This window comes from Macrobrachium nipponense, chromosome 12 (genome assembly GCF_015104395.2).
Source record: "Macrobrachium nipponense isolate FS-2020 chromosome 12, ASM1510439v2, whole genome shotgun sequence".
Classification (NCBI taxonomy): Eukaryota; Metazoa; Arthropoda; class Malacostraca; order Decapoda; family Palaemonidae; genus Macrobrachium; species Macrobrachium nipponense.
The window spans coordinates 83115985-83134938 of record NC_087205.1 but is presented as its reverse complement, the minus strand read 5'-3'; the positions used below and the strand labels follow the sequence as shown (position 1 = coordinate 83134938).

At 38.7% G+C, this 18954-nt stretch overlaps 1 protein-coding gene across 1 annotated transcript in view; it reads right to left on the bottom strand.

The window, feature by feature from the left end:
• Window positions 1-18954, bottom strand: part of LOC135225036 (zinc finger protein 236-like) — a gene marked incomplete at its 3' end in the record, with an annotated part of 98632 nt that overhangs the window by 55550 nt on the left and 24128 nt on the right. The window contains 3 exon segments of the mRNA XM_064264313.1: window positions 408-559; window positions 3787-3910; window positions 9077-9226. Coding sequence (XP_064120383.1) covers window positions 408-559; window positions 3787-3910; window positions 9077-9226 — 426 coding nt within the window.

Below are 18954 nucleotides of genomic sequence, written 5' to 3'. Positions count from 1 at the left end.
CATAGCAGTGTAGTCTTAAAGTATTTGCCACTACAAACAATTGAGAGCGATGATAAATTCCCTAAACCTATAATCCTTTATTAATTTCCATTATGTCATGATGTGATGATTAAAAGAGACGGTGATTAAAACAAAACCAATGTCAACATTGGTTTACAAAACTGCCAAATCTCTTTTAAGGTCTTTTTATAACCAAACACAAGAAAGAACAAAACTCAGGAACTTGCAGCATGAACAAATGATGAATCAAGAGAACCTAATGATTCTTTCAGTGGTGTTTTATATGGGATTCATTAGAAAAAATATCTGATTTTCTAGTTCAGTTTCAGGGGTGCCAAGAAATATGTTACCAGGGGTTACTGCCATTAAACACCTAAAAATTATAAGTGTCTAAAAACAATACTTACTAATATCACAGATGTTCCTGAATGTGCCCGTGATACATGAGCATTAAGACTTCCAGCTCGCTTGAATACACATGAGCACTCTTCACACTCAAATAACTGCTGATCTGTTTTATCTACTGGATGAACCCGTTTGATGTGGCAACGTAAATTACCTGAAACATGAATATTTGGCTATTCATCATTGTTTATCCTGGTATGAAACAAACAAGAAAGGAATGCAGAAAAGTTATCTATAGTTAGTTATACAGTCAGAGCTAGCTATACATTTGTCTATGTAATATTAAATTCTTCACCTATACAATTTTGTTTCAAAAGAATTATTGAAAATATAAAATGCTATACAGTTAAGCAAATTCACCACTGTTCTGCTTGGTGTGAGGTTGAAATACCGCATATAACACTGTTTGCATACCTTGTGGACAAGTGCATCAATCTACATTCATTAACCCTTTAACGCCGATTGGACGTATTAAACGCCGATGTAAATTGTCTGTTGGGTGCCGATTGGATGTATGGTACGTTGATATAAAAAAAAGTTTTTTTTTAAATTCGCGGAAAAATAGTTATAGGCCTACTAGGAGAAAACTTTTGAATCACGCACCTTGGAGGATGCTGGGAGCTCACGGATCAAGGCGTTGTTTTGTTTACAATCGTTACCCAGGCACGCAAGCGCAAATTTATTTCTTCTCGCACTAAAAAGTATCAGCGACACATCTCAAAAATTACTTTGTCAATTTGACATCATTTTTGCACCATTTTATATTAGCCGTTACATGGAGTATTATATATGAAAATGTGCGCAATTTCATGTAGAATACAACTAAAATCAACTCATGGTTGTAGCTTTTATCAATTTTGAAATATTTTCATATAAATAACGATAAATGGCAAAATTTCAACCTTCGGTCAAATTTGACTCTACCAAAAACGTAATTGTAAGCTAAAACTCTTATATTCTAGTAATATTCAATCATTTACCTTTATTTTGCAACAAATTGGAAGTCTCTAGCACAATATTGAGATTTATGGTGAATTTATGAAAAAACTTTTTCCTTACGTCCGCGCAGTAACTCTTCCGAAAAAATCATAAATTTTTTCGTCCGATTGTCGTAATGTTTGCACCATTTTAAATTAGCCGTTACATAAAGTTTTATATGTGGAAATGTGCACAATTTCATGCAGAATACAACAAAAAACAACCCATGGTTGTAGCTTTTATCAGTTTTGGAATATTTTCATATAAATAACGATAAGTGGCAAAATTTCAACCTTTGGTCAACTTTGACTCGACCAAAATGGTTGAAAAACGCAATTGTAAGCTAAAACTATTACATTCTAGTAATATTCAATCATTTACCTTTATTTGGCAACAAATTGGAAGTCTCTAGCACAATATTTAGATTTATGGTGAATTTATGAAATAATCTTTTTCCTTACGTTCGCGCAGTAACTCTTCCAAAAAAATAATAAAGTTTTTCGTCTAACTGTCGTAATGTTTGCACCATTTTAAATTAGCCGTTACATTAAGTTTTATATATGAAAATGTGCACAATTTCATGTAGAATACAATAATAAACAACCTATGGTTGTAGCTTTTATCAGTTTTGAAATATTTTCCTATAAATAACGATAAATAGAAAAAATTCGTCCTTCGGTCAACTTTAACTCAACCGAAATGGTTGAAAACTGCAATTGTAAGCTACAACAACTACAGTCTAGTAATATTCAATCAATTACCTTCATTTTGCAACAAACGGGAAGTCTCTGGCACAATATTTCGATTTATAGTGAATTTTTGAAAACAGTTTTTTTTACGTCCGCGTGTTATGAATTCATACATCATTTTGTGATAATATTTTCTCTGTGTTGCCTTGATCGTTTTACAATGTGTTATATACCAAAATGATCACAATTTAGTGTACAATACAACGAAAAAAATTAACTCGTTAGCTTTAACCGTTTTGCTCACAGCACGATTTGTATACAATTATATATGAAATTTTTTTTTTGTGCTGTCATATATCCCAATATTTATATATTATTTTTTTTCATTTCTGATGGCTGCATACTAAACTTCAGGCAATGACAAAAAAAGGAGCCAAAAATGAACTCTTAATCTTGAAAACTAAGCGTGCTGTGATTTTTGAAAAAAAACATTTTTTCCGCTTCGGCGCTCACTCGTGAACGCCGCCAGCATACGGCAGACGATTTTTAAAATACCGCTTCGGCGTTTATGGGTTAATCAATAAGACAAAACTAAGCCTCCCATATCAAAATCTCTTTTGTTATGACACAGAGAAAGTTTTGGATGGTTGTGCAAGTTGCTTATTTCTAGTAATCTCTGAACTATGTGTTAAGAAGTGAATAAATAAACTGTGTGATTGCACCTCAAGTGAACATCTTGAACATGTCTAAGAGGAAGCGGAGGTGGGAAGGGAGATATGTTAACTACTTGGCTTGAACTGGATACAGATTGTGGGAAGTAAAACATAGCTCATGTCAAAATTATCAATAATTTATCTAGTTTTGAAGATTTATAGATATGGGATACAGTCGAACCTCGATAAACAAGACCCCAATAATCCAAACATCGGATGAAATGGAAACAGAAGAGGGTCAGCTGATTTAATAAAAATACACATGTTCATCCAGATTGAAGATAGTTACTCCTCCTCCATTTGTCCTATACCTTTTCCCATTTTATTTACCAAAGGTAAACATACTTTTCATTTATGTTTTTATTTTATATATACAAATACGAATAGTATTTATATAGTACTTAACTAAAATGCTTTTAACTTGTAACCAATTTTACTTGCGAGCAGTATATACTGTCATTACGACACGTTATTGTCTGGAAGTTTTACTTATCTGCTGCCTGACTAGTACCTACCATATGATGCTTTGTACTATGTTTTTAGGAAAGAAAGTGACAAAGGTAAACTTTACAAAGACAAAAGCTGAGTTACTTAACAATACTTGTGTTTATGTGTGTTTACCTTGCAAATGACATGTGTGTGTGAGAGAGAGAGAGAGAGAGAGAGAGAGAGAGAGAGAGAGAGAGAGAGAGAGAGAGAGAGAGAGAGAGAGAGAGAGAGAGAGAGATTGCCAGTTCCTCTTTGCAGCTGAATTCTATCATCATTTTATTCATCTTTTATATTTCAACAATTTTGAAGGAAGGGATTCATTCTATTCTTCATACAATCAGTAAAATAAATACACTATTAAAAACTATGTGTTGCATTCAAAACATGAGCACTTACAGACATCTAAAACCTGATTGGTTGGCTGGTTACCAAGGTGATCTGTTAGCCAATGACAGCACTCTACTTCTGTTCTATTTATAGACATTTCGATCACAAAATCACACTGTACTTACTTCGTTGTATAAATTCCTGATTACAAAATTCACATTTGTGTGCTTTAGTACCAGTATGAATATCCATGTGAATCTGCATTGTATTCTTTTGATTGAAGGCTCTGTCACATCCAGGCCATGTACACTGTTGAAATAAAAGTAAGAACACAAACATTTTAGTAATATTTTGTACGACGGACAGGTAAAAACTAAATTCTATAGTAGTTTAATGCATAAACATTGAATAAATATCCTTACTCTCTAGGATGAAAAATCTTCTGATTCACCTGTTATACAATCAGAAATTTTTTCAATATACAATGCCACTCTTACATGAATATCTAAAGTATCATTTCACTGTTGTCCATCTACCCACATAGTTACCAAGGGGATTTTCCAGCAGAAATCTGAGAAATTTATTAATCTATGGAACTGCAAGGCAATTATGAATATTACATCTGTGTAGTATTTCATTAATATTCATCTAACTTTTGTATTGATCTTCTAACTTGATCTCCCATAACTTGACACTATAACCTGCATGGTTTAATAGTGATACACTGTACAGTATTCTAGTGAAAAGGTCTCTTCAAAATACTGTATTTTGACTACTATCAACAATATCATCCCTAGATCTGTCAGTAGTAGTCACTGTTTCATGATGATGCTTTAGTATTTTTCCTAGCTCCAGCTCAACCTTTCAGTATTTGTTTTTTCCCGAATAGTATTTCCACACTCATTGCGGATTTTCAATACGGCATAAAGAAGGAAACTGAGCATAATCATAACAGCATAAGCAAGAAACTACAAAAAACCAGTTGCAGTGCATTTTTATGGTATGGCATACAAAAATTAATGAATCCTAACTTATCCAAAACATGTTATGAATCAGCTTACACAATTACACATCATTGGTTAAAACCTTGGGTAAAGAGGTAATGCGATATGTTTCGTGGGATACACAATTACGTATATGAATCACATTTCAAAAAAGAATAATAACTTGTAATAAAAAATAATGCAAAAAGATAGAAGCACAAACACACACATACCCCTTCCCTCTCTCCTCTTATCATTTCTCACCTTTTATTTCTTGGTGTTTTGTCACTATTTCACTTTTTAAAATGATAAACAATAAGAATGATAATGCTAGATCATCACCCCCAGTAAAAAGTTAAGCCTGACTTCCCACTAAAATGTGCAGTACATAGTACTATTAACTTTATCACATGGTATTATCATCTACAAAGCTTCCACCTTCATAGCTCTAGAGCAGGGGTGTGCAACCTTTTTTCCCAAAGGGCCACTAGTCACGACTCTGTCGGTATCAAGGGCCACATAACCTTACTATTTCATGTTATTGACTACGATCGAAGACATATTATGTGAGATTATACTAATAAAGATAGATAATTAGTGTTACTGATTTTAGTTAAATTGGGATCACAAAAATAAGAATTGTCTGAAACAAAAGTACTTTCTTTTTACTATAAATGAGCAAATGAAAGGCTACCGTACCTTATAATTATCGTGTACAAACAGAAATAATTACTTATTTTTGGTTAACTGGGATCATTAACATTAAGAATTATCAAACAGATATTTTCCTAACCATTAATGAGCAAATGAAAGGCTACCCTAGTGAGATGGTTGATGTTGCATTTGGGACACCAACTCATCAATATCAGGCTGTATGGATGATGTGGCTACACGCACGGTACATTCCAAATGTTCATCAGTAAGTACAGACCTATACTTGTTTTTAACCAGATTCATTTTTGAAAAGAATGCTCACAAACATATATGCTACCAAACACTGCCATCATTTACCTTGCATGAGCAGAGAGTTTTGGATACACTGTTACTGATACATGCTTCTTATAAAACTGGTACAATAAGATCTCTCCTGCTGAGCAAAATATATAGAATACAGGTAATCACAAATGAACCACAACAAATGATGCACACTGATTTCACCACTTAAGTCTGAGATAAACTGAGAACTATATTAATTCTTGTACGGCTGTACTGCAAAGCATAGCAGAGACTGTAAAAACTGTAAAAATCCAACCTTAAAAATAATGATCGGTTCGGTGTCTACAATGGTCTTAAAAGGGATTACTGATAATGATAACCCCTTGTACCATCTGTTATTGAGGAAGGGTTGTTGATGAAAACGAGAGAGAGAGAGAGAGAAGTTGTTGGAATATTCAGTTCGAGGCTCTCTCTCTCTCTCTCTCTCTCTCTCTCTCTCTCTCTCTCTCTCTCTCTCTCTCTCTCTCTCTCTCTCTTTGAGGGCCACACTATAGCTTATTTATTTTTAAGAGAAAGGGCCGCAATGAAAGCCTTTGAGGGCCTCATGTAGCTCTTGGGCCGCAGGTTGCACACCCCTGCTCTAGAGTCATGGATTCACAAACTTTATACCAATATTTCCATTAGAAATTCATAAATATCGTCTACTTTGCATAGGTTGCTTAACCCTCTTATGCCGAAGCTCTAAAAATCAAAACGTCTCCCGTATGCCGAGGCGGGTTTGGAGTGAGCGTGGAAGCAGAAAAAATAATTTTTTCAAAAAATCACAGCACACTTAGTTTTCAAGATTAAGAGTTCATTTTTGGCTCCTTTTTTTGTCATTGCCTGAAGTTTAGTATGCAACCATCAGAAATGAAAAAAATATCATTATCATATATAAATAATGCGATACATAGTATCGACAAAAAAAAAATCATACACAATTGTATTCAAATCGAGCTGTGCAAAAAACGGTTAAAGCTAACGAGTTACTTTTTTTTATCGTTGTATTGTACACTAAATTGCAATCATTTTGATATATAACACATTGTAAAACGATCAAAGCAACACAGAAAAAATATTATCACAAAATGATGCATGAATTCGTAACGCGCGGACGTAAAAAATTTTTTTTCAGAAATTCACCATATATCTAAATATTGTTCTAGAGACTTCCAATTTTTTTCAAAATAAAGAAAAATGATTGAATATTATGATACTGTAAGAGTTATAGCTTAGAATTGCAGTTTTCGACCATTTCAGACGAGTTAAAGTTGACCAAATGTCGAAATTTTTATATATATTTTTTTATATGCAAATATTGCAAAAATGAGAAAAGCTACAACCTTCTCATATTTTCGTTTGTATTCTTCATGAATTTGCGCACATTTTCATACACGAAACTCTATAAAACGCCTAATAAGAAAAGGAGCAAATATTAGGAGACTGAGACATACACATTTCGGAGATTTGCGGCCGCGAATCGGCGGGCGGAGGGAAAGAAAGTTTTTTTTTTAAATTCACCATATATCTAAATATTGTGCTAGACACTTCGAATTTGTTTCAAAATAAAGATAAATGACTGTATATTACTAGATTGTAAGAGTTTTAGCTTACAATTGCGTTTTTCGACTATTTCGGTAGAGTCAAAGTTGACAGAACATAGTTTTTTTCTATTTATCGTGATTTATATGCAAATATTTTGAAAAAGAGAAATACAACCTTCAGTAATTTTTAGTTGTATTCTAAATGAAATTGCACATATTTTCATATATAAAACTTTATGTAACGGCTACTTTTAAATGGTGCAAACATTTCAACAATAGCAAGAAAAAATGTCTGATTTTTTTCGGAAGAGTTACCGCGCGGACGTAAGGAAAATGTTTTTTTTTTATAAATTCACCATAAATCGAAATATTGTGCTAGAGACTTCTAATTCATTGGAAAATTAAGGTAAATGATTGAATATTACTAGAATATAAGAATTTTAGCTTATAATTGCGTTATTTGACCATTTCGGTAGAGTCAAAGTTGACCATAGGTTGAAATTTTGGCACATCGTTATTTATATGAAAATATTTCAAAACTGATAAAAGCTACAACCATGGGTTGTTTTAAGTTGTATTGTGCATGAAATTGCAAACATTTCCATATATAAAACTTTATGTAACAGCAAATTTAAAATGGTGCAAACATTAGGACAATCGCACGAAAAAAATTTATCAGAAGAGTTACCGCGCGGACGTAAGGAAAAAGTTTTTTCATAAATTCACCATAAATAGAAATATTGTGCTAGAGATGTCCAATTTGTTTCAAAATGAAGGCAAATGATTGAATATTACTAGAATATAAGAGATTTAACTTACAATTTTGTTTTTCGACCATTTCGGTAGAGTCAAAGTTGACCAAAGGTTGAAATTTTGCCACTTATCGTTATTCATATGAAAATATTTCAAAACTGATAAAAGCTACAATCATGAGTATTTTTTTGTTGTATTCTACATGAAATTGTGCACATTTTCATATATAATACTTCATGTAACGGATAATTTAAAACGGTGCAAAAATTATGTCAAAGTGACGAAATAATTTTTGAGATGTCACTGATACTTTTTAGTGCGATAAGAAAGAAATTCGCGCTTGCACGCCTCCGCGTAACGATTGTAAACAAAACAACCGCCTTGATCCGAGAACTCCCAGCAGGCAGCCCCCAAGGCGCGTGATTCAAAAGTTTTCGGCTGGTAGGCCTATAAGTATTTTTCCGCAAATTTAAAAAAAAAAATTTTTTGAGTCGACGTATAATACGTCCAATCGGCATACGGGAGACATTTTGACTCGACGTTTAATACGTCCAATCGGCGTAAGAGGGTTAAGATCAGTATCAAGTAAAACTCAAGCAAACCATTAGACACTGCATTAGCTTACAAGTACACTTTTTTTTATTCTCTAGGTGGGCTAGTTCTCTCTCTCTCTCTCTCTCTCTCTCTCTCTCTCTCTCTCTCTCTCATCTCTACTCTCTTCGTCTCTCTCTCTCTCTCTCTCTCACTCTCACTTTAAACTTCTGTCCCCCCTCTCCCTTGTTTCCTCAGCCTTTCTTGTATTCAACATCTGTTACATAGTAACCACATGAGGAAATAACAAAACTTACAGTTAATCCCATGAAAAAGTCAGTGACAAAAGCATACATCTAATCCTTTCCTTATCGATGATATTCAGTCACAATAATTGGAGAAACTGTATCAATTCTAGGAGTATTTCAGTATCAATTGTTGTCCTGACAATTTATAAACCATCATTGTAGATATCTGTTCATGCAGTCTTTGTTTTCCTGTATTGGCAATATCAGCCAAATGACGGTTTTTGTTTGCACATATGACTACCACCTCAACGTTTAAAATCATGAGACACAAATATAACACTTCTGATACACCTGTACAACATTTTACATGTATGCACCTAAGAGGCTTTAAGGACTGATGCCCTCTAAACTGGTACTTAAAGAAAAAAAATGAGTACATACCTTGAATGGTCTCTCTCCTGTGTGTATTCGAATGTGGCGTATCAACTGAGAAGGTTTAAGAAAAGTTTTCCCACAATCAAAACACTTATTTTCAAAGTTTGAGCGATTTGTTAACTTTCGTTTTGGTCTTGTAGCTGTCATCTTCCTAACCTGTGAAGAAAATGGTAAAAGTAGAAAAATAATCTTGCAAAATTCCATATATGTTTATGATAATATTCTGAATTATTTAACTGAAATAACTTACCATACCTCTTGCAATATTCACTGATCTCTTCCTAACAAGATCCTTCCTATATGTATTCATTTTCCATTAAAAGTTTCTCATACATATTGCAAAATTGATCACATGTGCCTCCATCATAGGGATTCCAGTCTGGTTCTAGCAAGTCAACTACGGCTTTGTTGTCAATATCACACAAATCATCTTTGGTCCCATCCATGGCATTTTTGACACTATTTTCACATTCCCCCATGCTTTTATACTAAAATGCAGCAAACATCAAGTGAGGCAGCACGCAAAACCGTTTGTAACTGTTTAGAATAATTCAGTTATATGAATACAGTGGTACCTCGACATACGAAAAGGCTCAACTTACGAAAACTCGAGATACGAAAGCAAAATACGAAAATCTTTTTACAGCTCTACATACCCCGAAACCAAAAAGTTTTTCAAGATGAACGAAAGGTTGTTGCTGTAAAGTCCCGAGATTCGACCCGGACCACCGAGAACAATTTTAAAACTCCCGCGCCACCAACGAGTAAACTCGCCACCATCCTCCGCTCTCCCATTGGTTCCTGATGCTAGTCACCCCATAAGGTCCTGCTCTCCTATTGGTCAGCATCTACCCCTTGTGCTTTAAGTGTTCTATTGGTAAAAGGATGCTGTAAATTGAAAAACTTATTCACGCAATACATTTAATAAAAAAAAACATTAGGTAAAGATAGAATAAAGAATAGAAATGAATGGTTATTATACTGTTTGGTAGTTTCAGTAGTTGAAGAGATAATGAAAATTTATGGCTTACTGTGTAAAGTGATTGCTTGGCGATCGTTCGATACTCGTAAGTGCTGGATGTAAACAGAGGTTTGGAAGCTATTTTTGGTTTGTTTATTTTATAGTTAATGGTTACTTAATAATTATTTGAAATGAGACAGGCAATACATACATTCAATAAAAAAAATTGTGAATTAGATATCATAAAATATAAAATAAATCAGACTGCCAACAAATATTACGTATTTTTTAGAATTCTTCTTCTGTTTTATTATTACGTTACGTATACGTATCTTTCATTATAGCTCTCAGTAACTCGGTATCTCCATTAGGTAAAGATAGAATAAAGAATAGAAATGAATGGTTATTATACTGTTTGGTAGTTTCATTAGTTGAAGAGAGATACTAATGACAATTTATGGCTTACTGTGTGCTAGGAAAAATGATTACTTGGCGTTCGTTCGGTACTCATAAGAGGTAAGACAGGTAAGAGCTGAATGTAAACAATCGATTGGAAGGTTTGTTTTTTGTTTGTTTGTGTATTATAGTTAATGATTAATTAATAATTATTTGAAATGAGTACATACTGATTATTTATACATTTTATTGGCATATTCTAAGATTTTAGCTCTTAGGTTTAGATGTCAGAATCATAGACTAGGCTACAGTAGCAACCACTAACATAGGCTAGGCTTATTGCTAAGGGACATATGCTAAAGTCCTAATATATGCAGTAAAAAAGGGGTTGAACATTACATGCAGTTGAATATTACTCAAGTATGTACAGTATTTTGCCTTTTTGGAGTCAAATTTCTTCCGTCGGATCGGGGTCGTAACCCTAGAACATGTGTTTTAGGCCTGGAAATATAATTTACTGGGGTGTTTTTGGAGGGCTTAGAACGGATTAGCCATTTTACATGTAAAATGTGGTCCAAGATACGAAAACTTCATGATACGAAGGGCGCCTCGGAATGGATTAATTTTGTATCTCGAGGTACTACTGTAATAATTGTATTATGGTTCATTATTGTATTGTTATTAGCGGTTCTTTGAGAATGGCGATGAAACACAAACAAAACAATGGTTTCCCTTTTAGGCGATGTAAGTATGAAAAACAGAATATAGAATGAGCTTTGTTAAACCCAGCTTTGATAATTTACGAAACGAACATATCTCTGTATTATGTTCCATTCGGCAAATAAAGACAGCGATGATATCAGTAAAATGCAATCAGCTGATTATTTTAAGGCTGTAAACAAAACCAGAATGCAAATGGTGTATCATAGCTCTTTCTATATATCATAATGTGATAATACATGCAATATATGTAATTACACTAAAACAAGTTTTATTAAAATTAGCATTACTCTCAATACAACTATTCAAATTTTGCAAGTGGATCTCTATCAGTGTAAGAACTTTACTGAGATAATAGTCAGTCTCTCTCTTTCATCGACTGTAATACTTATGATGATACTCCTCCATCCTCCACTAAAAAATTCTGGTTTTTAGAATTCTGGATAAAGTGATTACAGTGGGGGCCCCATATTAGCATTCTCCAGTTTCGCGGATTTCTCTCTGGACCATATCTACCCATTATTCGTGAGAAATTCACCTATTCGCAGCATTTTTTCTATGAGAAATATCCATAAATTCCTGTTTTTTTTTATAAATTTCATCCTAAAATGCACTTTTTGTGATAAAACTATTAAATAAATCATGTATAGAAATTTGTAGTGGGTTTTTCTTCAGTTTTTCCTGCCAAAATAGGCAGTTTTCAGCATTTTAATAGGGGTTCCAACTATTCACAGATTCTAAACATTCGAGGGGGGTCTGGTACGCATCCCCTGCGAATACGGGGGATCACTGTAGACGCGTATTGACATAAACGACTGAGTTGAGAAACAGCTGATTGCTGGCATCATTTACAACAACTATTGGGCATTTATTGAGAGCTCTAATAAAATTGTCAAGTTGTTAAACCCTGCCGATACTCCATGGTGGCTTTCATAAATAAAAATAAGATACATTTTATTCATAGCTCATGCAATGAGGTATGAGCAGGCTCAGGCGGAAGTGAAGTTCGGAACTGGAGAAATCGCACATGATGCTTTTACAATGAAGTGCATCATATGTGCACATTTTCAACCAAACTTCATTAATTTTCGATAAAACGGATCTCCAAATTATATCTCTTCTAACAAATAAGGCAATGAAGATATCGATAATACTCAAATTAACTGAGATTTTCAGAATGTAAACAATATTAAATGCAAATGATGTACTACATGACAATGTTTATATTCTGTAATACAATGGTGATATGATAATAGTAATAGTACTGTGATTGGATACAACAAGCAAAATGATATTGTTATTTTACAATAAAGTTTTGTACATACTTACCTGGCAGATATATACTTAGCTTACGTCTCTGACGTCACGACAGAATTCAAAACTCGCGGCAAACGCGACAGGTAGGTCAGGTGATCTACCCTACCCGCCGATGGGTGGCGAGTGTATGAACCAATCCACCTTTCCAGTCATATTTTCTCTTCCACCTGTCTCCTGAGGGGAGGCTGGGAGGGTCATCAATCGTATATATCTGCCAGGTAAGTATGTACAAAACTTTACTGTAAAATAACAATATCATTTTTGTACATGAACTTTCCTGTCAGATATATACTTAGCTGATTGACACCCTTGGTGGAGGGAAAAAGACAGAGCTAACAAGGAAAAAGGGGAAACAACATCTGTTGTAGGATACTAACAATCCTTGGTTCTTACCTGATAAGGCTGAAGATTTCATAGGTACTGTCTATAAGTCTGCATAGCCTGAAGAGCTACAGCGAAGGTGTGACCTACAGCTGAAAAGACTCTTTGGGTCTACCGAAGGGATTTGATATCCACTTACTCAGTAGAATCCAAGTCGGATCATGTCAACGGGGATTCGCCCTCTTAAATGACAGAGCCTGACCACTACCAATGCAGGGAGCTCTAACACAAACCAGATCACCTAACCATTCTAATGTTAGTAGTACGAATAGAAAGAGATGCCTACTCGCATCCTCTTTCCAACAACCATAAAAAACACAATACAAATAACAAGGGAAAATTTTACAAAGGATGTGCTTCAGCTCCCTGCCCCAGCACCGAATCCGCCGATACGTACGGGCCTAACGCGAAGCACTTTTCATACGTAATCTTGACGTCTCTAAGGTAGTGGTTCGCGAATACTGAACTGCATCTCCAGAATGTAGCTTTCATCAGATTCTGGAATGACATATTCTTGCTGAAAGCTAAGGACGTAGCAATGGCTCTTACCTCGTGCGCCTTGACTTTCAAAAGCTTGAACTGATCCTCACCGCAAGCCATATGTGCTTCCTTCACTAGACTTCTAATAAAGAAGGACAAAGCATTTTTAGACAATGGTCTACTGGGATCCTTTACAGAGCACCATAGTCTGTCCTTAATGCCCTTAAGAGTCTTCTTCCACTGGAGGTAGTATCTTAAACTCCTCACAGGGCAAAGAGTCCTTTCAGGCTCTTCCCCTACCAGGGGAGCTAAACCTGGAACCTCAAAACTCCTGGGCCAAGGATTTGAGGGGTTCTCGTTCTTGGCCAGAAAAGAAGGAAGGAAGGAACAAATCACGGAATCTCCTTTGAAACCTACCCTTCCTTCTAGAGCATGAAGCTCGCTAACTCTCTTGGCAGATGCTAAAGCCAAAAGAAACAGAGCCTTCTTCGTAAGATCTTTGAAAGAGGCTGACTGGGGTGGTCCAAACTTCGAGGACCTCAGGAAACGAAGAACCACATCCAGATTCCAGCTTGGAATTTCAATCGAGGCTTTCTTGCAAGTTTCAAAAGATCTTAGCAGATCATGTAGATCTTTGTCGTCAGAGATATCCAAGTTTCTGTGTCTAAACACCGCTGCTAACATGCTTCGATATTCTTTGATGGTCGAAACTGCAAGACCGCATTTTTCCCTGAGAAATACTAGGAAATCTGCGATCTGGGTCACTAGAGGTAACTGGAAGAGGAAAGCTTCTGGTTTCTGCATTAACGGCGAAAGACGTCCCACTTTGACTGGTAGACTCTAAAGGTAGAGGGGCTTCTCGCTGAGGCGATAGCCTTAGCAGCCTTTGCTGAAAACCCCTTCGCTCTGACAAGACTTTTGACAGTCGAAACGCCGTCAGACTGAGAGCGGGGAGGTTTTTGTTTTTGTGGATACCTGTCGAAGTGGGGCTGTCTGAGCAGATCTACCCTTTGTGGAAGAGCTCTTGGAAAGTCCACTAACCATTCCAGTACCTCTGAACCAATCTTGGGCCGGCCAGAATGGAGCTACCAGCGTCATCCTTGTCGCTTCCGAGGCCGCAAACTTCCTGAGGTTTGACCCAGAATCTTAAATGGAGGAAAAGCATAGACATCCAGACCTCTCCAGTCGAAGGGAGGAAAGCATCCACTGACAACTGCTTCCTGGGTCTGGAGAGTTGGGGAAGCAGTAGAAGTGGTCTAATTCCTCGCGTTCTTTGCTGTCGCGAATAGGTCGATATGAGGTCTGCCCCATAACCTCACAGGCCTTGGCAAACTTCCGAGTGCAGAGGTCCACTCCCGAAGGGAGCACTTGATTCTTCCTGCTGAGGAGGTCGGCCCTGACATTCCTTCCTTTCTCCCTGTACGAACCTGGTGAGGAGAACGATCTTCCTTGCCTGAGACCACAACAGCAGGTCCTTTGCTGTTTCGTACAGGGAGAAGGAGTGTGTCCCCCCCTGCTTTCTTATGTAAGCCAAGGCTGTGGTGTTGTCCGAGTTGACCTGAACTATAGTATTTCGGACGTGGGGCTCGAAAGCTTTTAACGCCAACCACACTGCCATCAACTCTTTGTTGTTGATGTGCCAGGACACCTGTTCCCCCTCCCAGGTGCCTGACACTTCTCTTGACCCTAGGGTCGCACCCCAACCCGTCTCCGATGCGTCGGAAAACAAGATCTGGTTCGGGTTCGGCATGTGTAGAGACAGACCTTCTGCAAAACGGAGAGGGTCTGCCCACCACAGAAGGTCCTTCTTGATTCCTTTTGTTATCTTGAAGGGGAACTCCAAATCTTGCGAGAGACGCCTCCAATTCTGGTAAAGGAAGAATTGGAGTAGTCTGAGATGTAACCTTCCTAGAGAAACTAATTGCTCCAGCGAGGAGAGTGTCCCCAACAGACTCATCAACTCCCTCGCTGTGCATGCATCTTTCTCTAGGAAGGTCGTTAGTTTCTCACGGCAACGAGCAATCCTCTCTGGAGACGGATATGCCCGAAAATCCGGAGAAACCATCCGAATCTCCAGATATATCCGCTCTTGACTGGGGATTAACTGTGACTTCTGGAAGTTCACCATAAGTCCTAGCGAACTTGCCAAAGTAAGTGTCTTCTGAAGGTCCTCCAGACATCGTTCTTGTGAGGTTGCTCTGATCAGCCAATCGTCGAGATAGAGCAACAGCCTCACTCCCTCCAAATGTAGCCACTGAGCTACATTCTTCATTAAACCCATGAAAACTTGAGGGGCTGTCGAGAGGCCGAAGCACAAGGCCCTGAATTGATAGATCTTCCTTCCCATCATGAATCTGAGAAACTTCCGTGAAGAAGGATGGATAGGCACATGGAAGTAAGCGTCCTGAAGATCTAGGATCACCATCCAGTCCCCTGGACGAAGAGCCGCCAACACTGAAGAAGTCGTCTCCATAACGAACTTCCTCTTTTCCACGAAGACATTCAGGGCGCTTACATCCAGAACCGGTCTCCATCCTCCTGAGCTCTTGGGAACTAGGAACAGTCTGTTGTAAAAACCCGCAGAATGAGGATCTTTCACTAGTTCTATCGCCTCCTTCTCCAACATAACATCTACTGCTCTGAGCGTGAGATACTGATTTCGTCAGGAACGAACAGTATACAGATCTTTTCTTAATTACTTACCTTACCCGCTCCGAAAAGGGAAGCGACTTCGCTCGATCCATCTCTCACAGCCTTGTCCATACACGTGAGAACACTGTTGAGATCCTCAGGTGAAAGGGAATCCGGGGTCTGCGTCTTTTTGGCCAACACGCCCAAAGACCAGTCAAGGAAGTTGAATACTTCCAAGACTCGGAACATTCCCCTTCAGGTGGTCAAGCTCATTCATCCCCCATGTCGTCTTGGCAGACATGAGGGCAGAGCGTCGAGAGGAATCCACCAGTGAAGAGAAGTCCGAGTCTGCCAATGAGGGAAGAACAAGGCCCAAGGGTTCTCCAGATTCATACCAGAACCCTAGCTTTCCAGTAAGCTTAGAAGGAGGGAAAGAGAACACCGTCTTCCCTTTCTCTTCCTTCGAAAGAAGCCACTCGCCAAAACCTCTAAGCGCCTTCTTCATAGAGATTCCAGGTTTCATCCTAACACAGGATGAAACCTTCGAAGTTTTCGAGGTCGAAAAAAGCGAGAGAGGCGAAGGAGGGGCGACAGGAGAAAGGGCGTCTCCGAATTCCTGAAGCAACAGGTCCGTTAAGCGCTTGTAAGAGGAACCAGAGGAATCTTTAGGGATTTCTTCTTCCGAGGGATCCTGTTCTTCTTCAGCTGAAGATCCTTCACGATCCTTACGAGGATAGGCAGTCTTGTCCTCAGCAGAGTGTCCATCTTTGGAAGAACGTCTGTAAGACGACTGACATCTAACAGGAGAAGTCAACATTTCCGTTGAACGTCTTCCTGCAAAATCTTTCTTGTCCTGTGATTGAGGGCGTTTCCTTAGGCGCTTGGAGCCTAAACGCAACGCAGGGCGAAAATCAGGCGAAAGAGCGCCTAACTACGGCAAAATGCATCTTATCAGGCTCATGGCGCCTGTCTAAAGGAGAGCGGCTGCTTGGCAAAGAGCGCCTGCCATGTGAGAAGCGCCTATCAGGCTCTTGGCGCCTGCTGAGAGAAGAGCGAATGTCTGGCGACGAGCGCCTACCAGGTGAAAGGCGTCTGACAGACTCTCGGCGCCTAACTCGAGGAGAGTGAAAATCAGGAGAAGAGCGCCTGGCAGGAGAAGCGCGTCTACCAGGCTCTTGGCGCCTGCTAAGCAAAGGGCGGAAGTCGGGAGAAGAGCGCCTGTTAGGCGAACAGCGCCTGTCCGTCGAAGGGTGCCTGGTCACAGGAGAGTGGAAGCTTGAAGGAGAGCGGCTACCAGGAGAAAAACGTCTACCAGGCTCCTGGCGTCTGCCAAAGGGAGAGATCCTGTCTCGAGACGAGCGCCTGTCAGGGGAGGATCGTCTACGGGAAGCCTGCCCCTCGTCCAACTGAGAAACGATGCCCGCAGGAGAGCGCCTGTCCGTTGAAGAGCGCCTCGTATTACGATCCAATCCTGGAGAGAGGGCGGTTACTGACGAATAGCGTAAACCTGGAGAAGAGCGCCTGGACTTCTTTACCGGGAGCAATACGTCCTTCCTACGACGAGAAGTCACAGTCAAGGAGTCAGCCAGAGCCGTAATCTGCGCCTGCAGACTAGCCAAAATACGCACAGGAGATTTCCCAAAGTCCTTAAGGGGAGAAGCAGCTCGATCCTTACTAGGAGAACGAAACTCCAACGAAATCCTCGGTTTCTTCACTTCCAATCCAAGATCTTCCGAAAAAACTTCAGGGCTGGAGGGAAGAGCGGAAGAAGCCTGCCAAGCTCTCTTCGACAGCCGAGAAGCTTCCGAGGGGCTCCAACCACGCTTAGGCGAAGGCGAAGGCGAGAAGCATTGCCGTAAGACTTCTCTCTTGGCGCTATCCAAGGTAGCCTGGGAGCGAACATCAGGCGCTACCGAGGGGACACCTGACCGGTGGGGATTCTCCCTAACCTTCCTGCGGCTTTCGACTTTCCTCCTCCACTGGGTCTGGGAGTCTGGAAGAGGTCTAGGCCTAGAAGCATTAGGGAGCCGATCAGACGCACCCTCCACTGCACTGGGATCACTGCACATATCACTATCACTCTTACCTTCTAGCGCTTTAATCTTCAACTCCATGCTGCGAATAGTGGCTCTCATATTGTCCACTTCGAAGGAAGCATATTCGGGTTCGATGCAGGGAGCAGGGGCTGAAACTGGTAAAAGGAGCTACGTCTACAACAGGGTTATCGACGTTTCAAAACTCGCTAGCGCGAGACCTACTAGAACTCCTAGATGAAGTTTTCCTAACCTTGTCTTTTTCAAGCTTTCTTAAATAAGACGAAAGCGCCTTCCATTCTTCTTCATTCAAATTACCACATTTTCTACTAGGGTTAATAAATGAGCAGTCATTCCCCCTACACTTCATGCATACTGTGTGAGGGTCTACCGCAGCTTTCGGTAGCCTCACCTTACAATCGCTAACAGAACAAACTCTGAACATAGTTGATTTCTTAATCTCTTAATCAGACATAATGAAATCCCAAGAACAATCTAAAGAATAATCAAAAAACGGTCCACAAATCGCAAATGCCAAGCCAAAGAGCAGGTACTTCACAAAAAGTCCGATGAAACAATCCAGTGCGAAAACGAGTAAGAATCCAAAATCGAGAGGTATCGACAACAGATGTAGTCGACACCGGCGACAGAAAAAATATGACTGGAAAGGTGGATTGGTTCATACACCCACCACCCAGCGGCGGGTAGGGTAGATCACCTGACCTACCTGTCGCGTTTGCCGCGAGTTTTGAATTCTGTCGTGACGTCAGAGACATAAGCTAAGTATATATCTGACAGGAAAGTTCATGTACAAAAACAACCTTTATGTAAGTCATCATTATTATAAATATAGTTGTCCTATTTAATTTTGCAAATACATAAATCACTTTTCTCAAAAAAAAAATTTTGGTTTTGTAATTTAGAAGTCGTCGTATACTACAGATATGAGATAAATTCATGAAAAT